Source organism: Rhamphochromis longiceps, linkage group LG9 (assembly GCF_057381845.1).
Source record: "Rhamphochromis longiceps isolate RC_006_pf linkage group LG9, R_longiceps_female_GT1.1, whole genome shotgun sequence".
Classification (NCBI taxonomy): domain Eukaryota; kingdom Metazoa; phylum Chordata; class Actinopteri; order Cichliformes; family Cichlidae; genus Rhamphochromis; species Rhamphochromis longiceps.
The window spans coordinates 3,900,983-3,915,122 of record NC_140565.1 but is presented as its reverse complement, the minus strand read 5'-3'; the positions used below and the strand labels follow the sequence as shown (position 1 = coordinate 3,915,122).

Below are 14,140 nucleotides of genomic sequence, written 5' to 3'. Positions count from 1 at the left end.
AACAAATGTTTTTCTGGACAGATGAGACCAATAAATGAGAAACATGATGTTATGAGAGGAAAAACAGGATAAACGCTGCAATGTTGGAAATCAGAGATAAGACAAGAAGTTTGGGCTTTATGCCTCATCTGGGTCAGCATTTTGATCCAACCCCGACGTCATGATTCTCGTGAAGCAGAACAACTATTCAAGAAACCACTAGATGGCAACAGGTCAGCATCTCCCTCTCTTTGTTAAACGACAGTAATGAGAGTTTTTATTCTCAGAAACTAATACTTTACTTATTGTTGTAATAAAGAAACAAAATATATGTCACATTTCTTCTCATCGTTTCATTTTTTGTTGGCTTCCCTTCAAGGTATTAAAATTCAGATTGACCCTTTGTTTACAGTAACGTGGTATTTCATATAGAGATTTTAGCACACATGGGTCTTGTATAACTGTACTTTCAGAAAGAAAAAGAAACAAAGAAAGCATAAATTTTACATGAGGAATGTGTGAAATCAAATTTCACACTGTTATTGCTCAGTACTGCAGATGTTAAAGCTGTCATTGCTATGGGGATAGCTGTAGGAATGCTTGTTCCTCTGTCCCCTCCTCTAACGCTGTCCACAGCTTTCACACTCGTCCCTCCTTTACCGTGTGCCCTGTTAAACCTCAGCACACACACATTAAATGTTTTCTCTTTTTTTTCCTTTTCAAATGCAAAAATCCTCACGACAGTTGTCTGGATACCTTTTCCCCAAACTAAAACCACAGTTTACCTTTCAGACAAACTCATTTTGATACTTTTTTATATATCAAACATGATAATGGATACAATTGTTGGATACAATGGATACAACAAAAGTCGCCGTGATTTGGCGCTACATAAATAAAATTGAATTGAATTGAGTTTTAACACCTGTTTTTATTGGTTGCTCTTGAGTGTAAACAGTTTGAATCAAAATGAAATCAAACACAATATGATTTAAAGAAGTTTTATGTAGCACTTTTTTAAATGCCATAACACAAGGCCAACACATTTACATGTGCTGCTGATACATGTGCACTGTATGGAAAGCCAGGTTCCCAAGGGCAACGCCGCAGCTAGGTGGTATCCCACACTGTTTGCCGGGAACGATCTGGAATCAGGCTGTTTGCTTTCTGGGGCCTTTTGTCTTTCAGCAAAAACATTCCCGACATGGGGGCAAGCAGAGCACGCTGAGGGGGTAGCAGTTCAGACCAAGCAGGGCGGATACAGGGCATCCAGCATCCTGGATACCCGCTGCTGCTAAACCTCATCCATGGCGACGCATCGGAGGATTATCAGAGCACTCGAGGCTCAGCTTCTACACCACTGCCGTATTACATGAGTGGGTCGAGCTGGTGTTATACATACTTTAATATTTAGCTCATTTGATCTTCATTTGAGGCAGTAAAAAACAAGACTGCATGAAACACAGAATAGAATTTAAGTGCCACTTTTATAATCTGGCAACAAATTACTGTGACTACATGTACATTTATGCAATTGTTTCAGTTTTCTTTAATAAAGATGATATGTGTCAACCACTTTTAGACTCCTGCATAAGTGCCGTTGTAGAAGAAAGGCTGATCTGTCACACAGTGACCTATGACCTCGGGTGTCCATCTCTGGATCTTGGGCTTGCCGTCTTGGCCTGGCCGGACAATGACGGTGCTTCTGGACGCCACGGAAGGGTCTTCATTGAAGAAGTTGAAAGGCCTGAGAAAGAAGCCCACGGCATTTCCCGGAGTTGCAGTGTTGGGGATGTCCTCTGAGTGAGGCACATGTAGGAAACCCACTGTCACCCAGGCTACCAGGTCCTGCATGCAAAAGACCGTGGAATTTTTACTATAGTGCTCAGATTAGCTGTTTTTTTTTATCTACTTAAAGGCCAAACGAAAGAACGTGTGTCATTCTTGAGCTACTGTGATGATGAATGATTCTTTTGAAAAGAGAAAAGCTAAACTAACGACATAAACTCTTAGAAGGACGCTGTCCATCAGTGTATTGTGACTCATTACATAGTTACTCTCTGAAACCAGTAAAAACAGGATGTGAATTACATTTGAGATAGGTGACTGTATCGGTTAAGCTACTGGAGCTTGCTAAACCTGTTAGCGAGCACTGAGATGTGTTTGTCCTAAAAAAGTAGATTTAAACAACATTATTAATGTTGGCTTTTTCTGTGGAATATATTTCAGGTTTATTTTCGATGAGAAAGCTCTCAGTTTAACTTCATGCTGAGGTTAGCACAGTGTGGAAATATGGGACAATAAGGTATACGTGGATCGAGGTTTGCTACTGCACCTGATTGACTATGTCCTCGTTGTTGCGGATGTAGTTCTCAAAGGACACCGCAGGTTCCCATGGGTCATTCTGGGTGTATATGCTGCTGCTGGTAGCTTCGCTATCCTTATGACGTGTCACAGCCAGAGGATATCTAGGCGGAAACATTTCACCAGGAAACATTTGTCTGTCATTCTGACAGATGACAGGTGAAGAAAACATAGAGACAAAGTGCCGCCTTGTGCTGTGAGCACCTACTTGTATGAACTTGTAGTAATGTCTGTAAGAGTGGTACGTTTTTATATTTGTATGTTAAAGGAGTCACAGATGTGGATTTGGGAGAATCATACAGCGAGTTAGATGAATGCCAAGTATGTGAGTTCAGCACGAAGATGCACAGTGGCTACATTCAGAGCATTTCCACCAGGAGGAAATAATGAGTATTTTTCTCATTATCAACATAAAGACCAAGTGGGAAAGTACCACAGCTGGCCGCATTCATACACTGTGATCAGTGATTTCACCTGTATCAGCACATTTGCCTGGCTCATCAATTCATTTCTAACATCTTTATGGTTTTTTCAAGTTGTTTTTATGCATAGAAATGAATAACTGATTATACCTAGTCAAGGAAACAACATGTTACCTGGACCAGCTGATGCCATTCTCCTCTCTCCAGCCTCTCGGGAGGACACTGTGTGCATGTGAGTTAAACTGAATCCGGTAGCCCTTCTGGTGGCCCCATTTATTCTTCTTATTGGGGTTGTAGAAGTGCACGTAGCGGGGAAACTTTTTGCCAAAGCGGAAGGCGGCCGATCGCTCGGTCCTGTGTTCTGTCCTGTGGAGCTTGGACTGGACGATGAAATGCTTTGGGCTCCACGGATTTGTGAAGTTCACAAATTTGAGATCCAGGGTCTCAAAGCTGTTTTCTCGACCTGAGAGGGGAAAGAGCTGTCAGGAGAGTCTGGTCTGGTGATGCCTCTACAAAAATATTGATTTTGCATGAGAAATCTCTAGGTGTAACAGAGTTGTCCACATCAATACAAGATGTTGTTAGTTATTCACTTAAACGTGTCGCGTAGCCAAGATCAAATGATGGGTAAAGTCCACAAAGCCTATTTATCTGGCACGGCATCTGTAAAAGGCTTAGTCATAGCTCAGAGAGAGGTGCCTTTTTGCCATTATCAGTGAACTGAGGCCACATTGTGCTGTGTGTGTTAGAATAATAAAGCCAAACAACTTCACAAAGCGTCTTGTTCTCTTAATTCTCAGCATTTATTTTCATTTCTGTATTTGAGCAGTTTCTATGGGGGTGTGCAAGCAAAAAGAGAATGTGTTTATGCTTAAATTAGTTGCAGGATAGACAGAAAAAAATCACGTGACTTCACTATGATACTCACCATCAATATCCAGGTCCACTTTATAATGGATGAGGTGTGTGTGCAGGTTACCCAGCACGTAGTTGTACACCTTTGAACCATAGTGAAGGCCGTTAGGTGTAAAGAAAGTGGCGTGGATGTATCCAGTGGCACTGACCTTCACTTCGACCACCCCATTCGGGTAGAAGAGGAAGTCCCAGATATAATCATAGTTGTAAACTGTTGAGGTTGTCCGCAGCACGAGCACAGTGTTTTCCAGCCCTCCAAAGAAATTATAGCCCCCCTGAAAGTCGGAATTAAAATGCCTCCTCAGAGGCATAGCCATTGTCATCTCAAAAATACAGAGAGCGTTCTTATGGCGCACAGGCTTGTCTGTATCAAAGTAGTGGTAAAGGTCAATAAAAGTGGCAATTTCTGGGCAGTCAATTCCTGGTGCCAGCTCAAAAGTCGAGGTGCCCATTGCCCAACCTGCATCGATGTACTTTGTTTGCATGGCTGCAGGAGTATCACCAGCATAGAAGGCTATAGCTTCCTGGAGGCTGATCTCATAGGCGATTCTTTCTCCATTGAAACGGAGATCAAAGACTTGCAGCCCAGCAGATGAGCGGACTCGATATGCAAAAGACCATCCTGCATATTCAACAAAGTTGCGATCGATGTGGTAGCGATGCCCCTGAGGCTCAACGAGCTTTGGCCCATGCTTATTCGTGGGAGTGTTGATCTGACCGCGAGGTATGTAGGTAGAGTAAAAATCGTCATCGCTGTGATCAGGTAGTTTCAGCTTTTCCACTTCCCCTGATTCATACTTTTCTACCAGTTCCTCGACGCTGTCAAAATACATGCTGTTGTACCAAACCTTTTCAACAGTCCACTTTTCCGGATCCAGGTCCTGGTGGTTGACGAGTACCTCAAATCCAATTGGGTGGATGAAATAACCTTCCACAAACTTCTGCAACATGATCCAGGTTCTCCTCTCCCCTGGATCCAGCCCGCGAGGGGCTATGTCTGAGAACGTCAGGCAACGGTTAGAGCAGTTGCTATAAGAAAACCCTCCTGTGGTCTCAAACAGGAGTTTGTGAGCTTTGTTTGAGATCTTCTTGAGGATGTCATTGATATAGTCATACTCTACCACAGTAATAGGTCTGGACTCAAACGTTACGGGCTTTGCCCCTTTGAAAGTCTTGACTTCGTGGGATGTTGGGGACGGCAGAGGACTGACAATATACTCGGTAATGTTGGGCTGGGCCTGGTTTCCAAACTGGATAATGACCCGAGCTTGGCGTGGGGGTTTGGCGTGTCCACGGTCCAGAGCTTTTAGGGCCTCATGCTTCTTGGGTAAATGGAGTTCCATCAGTAGGATACTGTTCTTATTCAGAGCCCTGCTACGAGCGTTAGTAAGCCCCATCTCTGGAATACCGTGCAGGTAGGCCCGCACAGCTTTCATCTCGTGCACCGTGAGGTCAGCAAATATGGGCGCACCATGATGAGCCCATTCTCTGGATCTGGAAGCAATGCAACCAGCCAAGCACACGAGCTGCAGCAGGCAGAGAGACTTCATGGCTGTAAGGGCAAGATGGTGAGGCTCCATTAGAGATTTTACAGGTCTTACAGCAAATCATGTATGCAGTTGCAGCTTCATTGCTCCTTATCCACACTCAAATAACTTTTCTTTTATAGCTCTTGTGTATATTTGCAATGAGCAGAAAGACAAAGCAGAGTGCCATACTCCCCAACAGAATGCAAAAGAAAAGCCTTTCTCACCTTGATTCCTCTTCTTCTCTTCACAGCTGGATAAGGCAGTTCTCCCTCATTCACGCAAACTGTATCAGCCCCAGTTGCAACACACTGCTGTCCCTCCCTCCGTTCGCCCTGCCTAGTTTATGCTGCACACAAAACAGAAACAGCAGCATTGAGTGCTCTTTCAAAGGACACTGACAAATCAGTGCTTATTTAAATATCAAAATTCCCATTAAGTCACTCGTGCTTGTGCTTGCATAATGGAGTTTATGTAACAGTGCGACAAGTGACGCGTGGAGTAGATTCTTGCTTCCTTGGAAACCATTTGCAGCCTCATATCAAGGAAAAAGAAATAAATCAGCGACAGTACCTGTAGTCCTGCTCCTGATGTAAGGCGAGGCTGTACAGTCCGTCCCTCTGCTTCAGCAAATGATCGCGTCAGTGTACCGTTACTAGTCTTTAACCTCTGATTTTGCAGTGAAAGAGGCTGATTGGCTGTCAGCGGGTTGTAAACGTGATTCTTTAAATAATTGATCCTTCAAAGGCAAGGTAAGCACCTTGCAATAACAAGGCAATTCATGGTGCTTTGGACGAGGACGAGAAACATAAAGGACACACGAAAAGCACATAAAGAAAAACTGAAGACAAACAGTACAGAACGAGTTCTGAATTAACTGCAGCTGGATGTTATGCTTTTGCAAGAGGCCTTTGAAAATGTTTTCACTTGATATGAAGGAATTTGAAGGGTTTGTGAAATCCTGCTTAGATGTACAGGACATGGTTTGGTGAAGGAGAGCCACTTCATCACCACTAAATAAATAGCTAGTATGACAGGGATACAAAACATATTCCAATGTTGTCAGAAGATTAAAGACTATATTCACTTATCTGGCAGCTACGTGACATCAGTGCAGGGAGCACAGCTTTGAAAACTGGAAAATCCCAAATCTGCCATGTGATTAATGTACATGGTTGTTGCATCGCACAGCGGAAAGCGTGTACACTTTGTGGAGTCGTTTGCCCGGCGTTCGCCTCTTTCGTTATAACATTGCAGACAATGGTTGTGACTGATGTTTCGCAACTTGCAATTCATTTACTGAGAGGTGGACTTTGTCCTTTAACTTTCTCTCAAGTGGCCGACGCTGGAGCTAGAGTGAAAGGTAAAAAAGTTGAATCGCCCTTTGCTAAAATGAAAAATATTTTATCAACCGTCTCCTTTGCAGCAGCATGTTATCTGGAATTTCCCACACTTGTACAAATACATCTACATACTGAACGTTGTCCAACAGTTTAGTCATTCTTATCTTATCACTTTTGACTAGAATGCTTGGGGGGAAAAACTAAAGACAAATGACACTGAGCCAGTTTCCCAACAAAATGAGGGATCAGCTCTTTAAATTGTTGAATATTAGCTCTTCTTTTATATAAGTACGTTTCCCATACAGACATATACATTTACTGGGAACATAATGCTGAATGCATGATCGATTTTTCGTACTTACAGTCCTGAGAAATCACATCTGTTGTTTTTCGGGGGGTTTTGCTACATTTGAACAACAACTGATCGTCTCTGAAGAAAACAAAGTTGATACACTGGAAGAACACAACGGGAAAAAACAGCTTTTATAATAATTTACTCAGCTGTAATTCTAATCAATTTAATACCTTCTTTTAAAGAAAGTAAGTGAACCATTTGTCCTAAAATTATCTATATCTATTCCAGATGGTTTCAGTACAGTGGAATAACAGTTTTTTCCTCAAGAGCTTTGCAGATCCTGTCATGGTGCCAGCACAGTATCAGACCCCGGATACCAAAGGTTCACAGGGTCTGATAAACCTTTGGTATTCCCCCACCCCCCGGGTCTCTCTCTCAGCTTTTCCCGTAGTTGACGATGATAACATATGTGAGCCCACTTTTTCCCGTCAAAGCACACTGTATTTCCAGCGTAAACGAGTCCATTGGACACATTGTTTTATGTATGCCAGTAGCTTATTTTCACTTTCCTCGGAACCCAGCTGTGGTGACAGCTGTGTTTGATCGTCTTGGCTTACGGTCAAAAGGTTAGCTGGGGATTACATTAATTCTAAAAACTTTCAGTTCCCATGTCTGTTGACATGCTTCATTGAATAAATTCCCCCAATCATCCTTCTAGAAACGCCTGTCTTTACAAGATTAGGCTCTGACAAACATCTCTTTATTCTGTGTCGGAGGCTGCACCCCTGCTATCAGATCACCTCCAGTGTCCTCGATGTTTGACTGGGCGAGGTGAGAGGATGTTTCCTCCACAGGTCCGGTGACCAATGCCTCTCATCCCAGCTGTGACCTTGTCCTTTATATCCAATGGCAGCAGGCGCAAATGCTACTGTACATCCATTTAGTCACCCCCCACATTTAAAACACTACATCTGAGGCGTTACTACCTCCATAAGCAAAGTATCACTCCTGTGAGGACTGTGTGTTTTGGAAAGAACAAAAAAGAACGAAAGAAAAATCCCAGAACAAGGAGTCCAATTAAAAAAGGATTGTGGAGGTAAGTGCACTGTATGTAAGCTGTTGGATGACAGGGTAATAGACCTATTTTATAGGGAATCTTCTGATTGGTCAACAACCTCCATGAGGGTCAATATTTGCCTATGTTTGAGCTTCTAATGAAGTTTTTTGTGCAGATTTAAAATCACAATTTCACATCTGGAATTAAAGTCTAGCAATGTGAAAAAGACCCATCTTTTTACAGGAATTTAAAACCAACACAAAGGAGCGAATTATGGAGAAACTACTGCTGAGTCTACTTGGTCTGCAGACAGTAATGGGGACGGGGTGAGTATGGTCAACCCAGCATTAAGCATATTTTGCAGTGTAGAGACGAATTATGAGCAGGATTCATCTGTATGAACATCTGTTACAATGTAATGCAAAACACTGATTGATGTTAAAAATAAGTAACAATAATGAAAATATGAATACTTCTACTACTGTTATTATCATTAATATACATTTACTTAGTTGACTAACTCAAAAATATGGTTTTCATATTGTAGTTTTATGTTTTAATTTCCCACAGAATAAATATTTTTGATGTTATTTATATTTCTCTGGCTTTTACCGAACAATCTTCCAGTACAGACTTATTATTTCACTGTATAATTTAAAAGTTTATTGATTGAAAAGAAATTTAAAAAGGCAGAGAAGTTAAATCTCCGATGTGCTCAAAACTTTCAGCTTCTTACTAAAAGTTTTTCATTCGATGAGTTTGTTGAACTTTTCAGTACAGTAAAGAGTTTGGAGGGCACAGACGCCTTTTTCATAGCAGTGTACATTTTAAAATAGGCGTCGATGTGCTGAAATATGCGCCTGCAGATCGTAATGATTTATTAAGCTACATACTAATTTTTTTTTTACTCTTTAGTGAGTTCAAAGAGTAATTTCTAATATTCTCAAAACAGAAAATTCAGTACTACTTTATAATAATGTTACAGTATTAAGCATTAGTAAGATACTTAATTCATCAGTTATACAGCAGTACTTCTGTCATTTATGAACGTGTTATGTTTCTGTATGTATGATATGTTTCTCCATCTGGTACTGTTACATCGGTACACTGTTACAGTGACCTGGAGCATGTTAAGAGGTTAAGTTAAATATATCATGTCCCAGACACTGGTGTGAACACAGGACACAAGAAAGGGTGGAACAAGTCCTGTCCCCCCGCCTGCAGCTAGAGGTGAGGTGTTCAGAGGTGTATCAGTACAACACCCAAGGATGGAGGCTGGATGTGGACAGGATGCGAGTCAAACACGGGGGCGATGATGGTATAGCTCTGTACTACAAACAGCAGGGCTCCGAGGCATCCTGTTTCATGTACAAGTAAGTGACTCGTTTGGTAACTGTCAGTTTGTTCAGATCAGGGGTTTTATGGGCACTGTTTAGGTGAAGTGTTGATACCTTTGGTTGTGCTTGTAAAATGCAAGTAAATCACATTTAATTTAGTCAAACATAGATTACAAGCAAATGCGACAGAAACCACCTTAGATGACAGCAGCTAGTGTGACAGCTAAAAGAATGCACAAATGACCAGTTTCCGGATGTTTCTGTTCACCTCAGACCGCCAGAGATCCAGAGCCAGATGCTGAACAAGACAGCGAGAGCATGTTGTGAGGGCTGGGCTGGCCCGCGCTGCTCTGAGGGTGAGGACGAGAAACCAAAAAGCTGTTTTCATTGAATTTTGTACATTTTCTAAAACGTATTTTGATCTTTTCAGTTGCAAGTTTGTTTCTTTGTCTTAAAAAATAGTGCTGTCACGTTTCTTCAGGTTAAAACTGGTACATATCATTTTTAAAGGATTACAAAATCACTGCTTCATATAAATTTGAATTTGAAATTCACTAAACAAGTGACTACACCATGATTTTCCACTGCACTTACATTTTCCTTGTCCTTGTTCTATAATGGTCAAACGCATCCTGACTCCTAGCTGTGGGTGTGCGTGGTCAGTGCTACTCTACGTGGAACTGTGTGGAATTCCCTGGAGTTCATAATTCCTCACTTATGCCCATGGAGCAGTGTTGCAGCACTCTGTGGGGACTGAGCTGGAGGAATGCTTCAGACCACACATGTTTGTCTTGCACTTACACTTTGCTTCCAGGTTAGAAACCATGCACATACGTGTATCAGATCTAAGTTCAGTGCATTTTATTTGTTTATTCTTCAAAATCCTTCTCCTTCACATTTTGTCAGTAATGTTGCAGCTGCCGGTGATTCCAGATATTCTTTTTCTTCTCTTCAGATTCCCAAACCTCTCCTCTGATGCGCTTTGGTCTGCCGGGTAGTGCCAGCGTTCCTCAGAGCTCAGCCACCTGCATGTCCTGGGGTGGAGTCCACTACCGTACCTTTGACAGGAAGCACTTCCACTTCCAGGGCAGCTGTACTTACCTGCTGGCCTCATCTACTGATGGCACCTGGGCTGTCTACATCAGTACAGTTTGTGATGGGAGAGAAGACTGCAGTAAGGTATTATGTTCCACACACTTCTGAGATGGTTTGGATCAAACAGAAGCAACTTCACTGCCACACAATTCAATCCAGTGCTCAAAAAACTTGAGGTTTCCACACAGTGATGAAATGTGAACCCTTCCAACCTCTTCTGTGCATTCATGTTCTTCATATCTGTCTGTGGCTCTTTGCTTTCAGGCACTAAGGATGATGCTGGGTCTTGACTTGGTTGCAGTACATCGCAGGAATTTAACCCTGAACAATCTGCACATTCCAAACGGACAGCCACTTTTTCAAAATGGTAAAAATATTCTCAGATATAACTCTGAGCTCTTTCCTTTCCTGTCTGACTATTAACATAAGATAATATGACACTTGGCTAAAAATATTCACACCCCTCACTTAGTGGTCGCCATTAGCAGCAATTACAACTTGACAGTATTTGTGAGCATGGTCCCTCAAGCGTCCAGAAGTTTCCACAGTCGTTCTTGGTAAAATTGTTCAAGCTCAACTAGATTTAGTGCAGAACATTGGTGCACAGCTGTTTTCGGGGCTGTTTCAGTGAATCTGTTGAGTTGGACTCTGGTTTGGCCCAAAACCATAGCTGGGTTACACACAGGGTAGCGTTCTAGTTTTGTGTTTAAGGATTTCTCCCCAGAAGTCTCCTAGTGCCTGTGGCAGACAAACAGCATGCCATTGTGTTTGACTGTGGGAATTGTATTAGTGAGGTTCTGCTTAGTCCTTGGTTTTCTACACACACAACATGAGGAAAGATGGTCAAATAGTTCAACCTTTACTTAATCAGACAGAATGCCATTGCTTCTCTTTGTCTAAATGTTGTTAGGGTACCTTTTGGCAAACTCTCAAAGTGCAGGCATATCTCTACTCATTGAGAGACTGGCTCTCAATAAATAACAGATACTCCTGATGTCAGCTCATGAATGACACTCGAACCCAGGCGTGGGCAACTCCAGGCCTCGGGGGTCGGTGTCCTGCAGGTTTTAGATGTGTCCTTGATCCAACACAGCTGATTTAAATGGCTAAATGACCTCCACAACATGCCTTGCAGTTCTCCAGAGGCCTGGTAATGAACTAATCATTTGATTCAGGTGTGGAGACCCAAGGTGGGATCTAAAACCTGCAGGACACCGGCCCTCGAGGCCTGGAGTTGCCCACCCCTGCTCTAACCTCTCCACCACCATGGGCCAGACCAAAGAGCTGTCAAAGCAGGGACTATAGACATCTATAGACCATAGATCTATACAAGACTGGACTGAGCTACAAGACCATCACCGAGAAGCTTCATGACAACTTTTGGTACAGTTATGTGGAATTCTAAGAAATATAAAATGATCATTAATTGCCCACAGTTTGGAGTGTCATGCAAGGGTGAGAATGATGATGAGAAAAGTGATGCATGGAAGAAGCTTGTTAATCATCTGAAGGCAGTTGGGACACTAGGCTGGAACGGACTGAAGTCTTGCAGCACCTGCAAGGTCCCCCCTGCTCAGGACGGCACCTGTAGAAGCCCATCTTAAGTTTGACAGTGAAGATGTAAAAACTCAGAGAAGACTTGGGAGTAAGTGCTGTAGTCACATACAACCAAAACTGAGCTTGTCATGTTTGGAGTAAAAGAAATGCATATGATGACCCAAAGAACACCATCCCCATAGTGAAGCAAGGAGGTGGCACCATTACACTTTGGGGATGTTTTTCAGCTAAGGGTACAGGAAGACTTCAGCACACTGACAGGAGAATCTTCCATGAGCTCATGAATGAAACCTTCTTCCCTGAGATCTTCCAGCACGACAATGACACAAAACATACCACCAAGGAACAACAAACGAATGGCTAAAGAAGCAGCCGATTAAGGTCATGGAGAGGTCTCGACAGTCTCCAGACGTCAGTCCTACAAAGCTTTGAGTTACTAAGCAACAGCCAAGAAATCTAAAGGATTTAGAGAGTTGCTGTAAAGAGGAGGGGCAAAAATCCCCCCTGAGGTGTGAGGTGACCAAGTACAAGAGTAGTCCACCAAGTACTAAGTTATGTTTTGCTTGCGGATCAAAAACTTAAGATAAGACAAGATAAGATACCTTTATTAGTCCCACGAATGGGAAGTTTCATAAGGCTTATTTGACGCAATAACATCTTTTATGAGTTTTTTTCTGTCTATTCTATTTCTTTCCATTAAAATCAAAGTATTATAAAAATGAGAGAACATTTGTGTCTTTTTAAGAGAGCAAACTTATTAATTTAGCAAATAATTATTTCCCCCACTGTAGTTACGTTTCAGACCAAAGCCATTTGCGTCTAATTGCTGTGACTGACTGCTCGTTCCAAGCTGCTCCTATTTGAGAACAACACAGGCTACTCAGCTCTGGCCACATTCAGTGCTGCAGAAATGTCCTTTCATTTCCATCCTTAGACAAAATGACATTAAAAGCTCCACATTTCTGTGCACTGGCTTGTATCTAAAATTGTGACTTTGTATTAATTGCTTGCAGGAGTAAGTGTGCATTGGCTGGGAGACTTTGTGTTTGTGGAGAGTGGCCTGGGGGTCAGAGTAAAGTTTGATTTGGTGAACACAGTATACCTGACAGTGACCGCTGAGCACATGGCAGCCACCAGGGGGTTATGTGGAATCTACAACAACAATGCCGACGGTGAGAGAAGTACAGTACAGACACACTTGCAATCAAAGAAGGCTTTCCTTTCTTTCTACATATCTAAGTCGTTCTTTCTTGATGTAACTTTGTTTGCTATGTGTGCTTTCAGACTTTACCCGTCACACGCAGTTGCTTTACATTATTAACCTTTATGTGTTTGTCCACGGTAGATGATTTCACCACAACGGGTGGATCCGTGTCCCAGTATGCTGCCAGCTTTGGCAACTCATGGAAAGTTCCGGACCAACACAGCGAAGTACTGCAGTGAATTCGTTTTACTTTAACTGCAACATTTTAGGCTTTTTTTTGGTCATTATTACTTTGTTTTATGAGACAGGCCATATTGGCAGTGTTTTCTGAAATGCATTAGTGAGACTGTGTCCCATGCTTCCCTCAGGGCTGCAGTGATGCAGCTGAGCTTGGTCACAGCTGTGACGTGACAGGAGACACTGCGCTGCGTCAGGAGGCAGAGTCAGTGTGCCGCCGACTCTTGGAAAACCCCTTCACTCATTGCCATCCTCAGGTCAGAGACCTCTGATGCTTTTCAGCCACATAGCATACCTTTTCTTTTCACAGGATTTTTAGCTTCTAGGTGCTGCAGTGTGATCTTCAGTTGTTGTTAGAGGTCAGAGGTTTGCATAAAACCATCATGGCATGAATTTGGGGCTTTTAGTGTTTTTTTTGATGTGGACTTTTTCCAGGGTGAGATGATTGCACACCCCACATCTTTAATGACCTTATGAAGCAAATATTGGATGCAACAGTTTAAATTTATTTGATATTTTCTGAAAATCAAGGGTGAAAATTATACATGCAAGTTTGAATTTGTGCTTACATTCACTGAAGTTTTTTAATAAGCGTGCTGAAGGTTTTGAACTTGACAAGAACAGAGCTTATTAACTTGTCATTATTGAGCATGTTTAACTACAACTGGTAGTTTCTCTTTGGATATTTGGTTAGGATGGTCAAGAATGTCACAGGAACCAGTGAGGACCAAGCCTGCCATGAACTGCAAACACAATCCGTTACTGTCACAGACTGAGAGGATGGCAAGTCTCAACTCTAAATTCAAAAC

General features: G+C 42.3%; 2 protein-coding genes across 7 annotated transcripts in view; one reads left to right on the top strand and one right to left on the bottom strand.

Moving 5' to 3' along the window:
- Positions 1–835: 835 nt before the first annotated feature.
- Positions 836–7,175, bottom strand: aoc1 (amine oxidase copper containing 1). 3 transcript variants are annotated; one of them, XM_085418045.1, is made up of 6 exons: positions 6,912–7,175; positions 5,434–5,555; positions 3,694–5,232; positions 2,940–3,228; positions 2,315–2,447; positions 838–1,827 (listed from the first exon to the last, which is right to left on the bottom strand). In XM_085418045.1, exons 3-6 carry the CDS (start codon positions 5,228–5,230, stop codon positions 1,558–1,560), a joined length of 2,229 nt encoding a protein of 742 aa, XP_085274171.1. In that variant the 5' UTR covers positions 5,231–5,232; positions 5,434–5,555; positions 6,912–7,175; the 3' UTR covers positions 838–1,557. The 3 variants fall into 3 exon arrangements, with proteins under 3 accessions (XP_085274169.1, XP_085274171.1, XP_085274170.1); XM_085418044.1 differs by lacking the exon at positions 6,912–7,175 and adding an exon at positions 5,780–5,870; XM_085418043.1 differs by lacking the exons at positions 5,434–5,555; positions 6,912–7,175 and having other exon boundaries at positions 836–1,827; positions 3,694–5,397.
- A 617-nt stretch (positions 7,176–7,792) lies between these two features.
- The window catches only part of sspo (SCO-spondin), a 102,289-nt gene continuing 95,941 nt past the window's right edge, over positions 7,793–14,140 (top strand). For all 4 annotated transcript variants that reach the window (XM_085418025.1, XM_085418021.1, XM_085418024.1 and 1 more), the window contains exons 1-10: positions 7,793–7,940; positions 8,145–8,227; positions 9,065–9,274; positions 9,512–9,594; positions 9,882–10,052; positions 10,194–10,417; positions 10,598–10,700; positions 12,904–13,062; positions 13,236–13,321; positions 13,463–13,588. In XM_085418025.1, the coding sequence (XP_085274151.1) occupies positions 8,175–8,227; positions 9,065–9,274; positions 9,512–9,594; positions 9,882–10,052; positions 10,194–10,417; positions 10,598–10,700; positions 12,904–13,062; positions 13,236–13,321; positions 13,463–13,588 (1,215 nt within the window). In that variant the 5' untranslated portion in view covers positions 7,793–7,940; positions 8,145–8,174. The remainder of the gene's footprint in view (positions 7,941–8,144; positions 8,228–9,064; positions 9,275–9,511; positions 9,595–9,881; positions 10,053–10,193; positions 10,418–10,597; positions 10,701–12,903; positions 13,063–13,235; positions 13,322–13,462; positions 13,589–14,140) is intronic.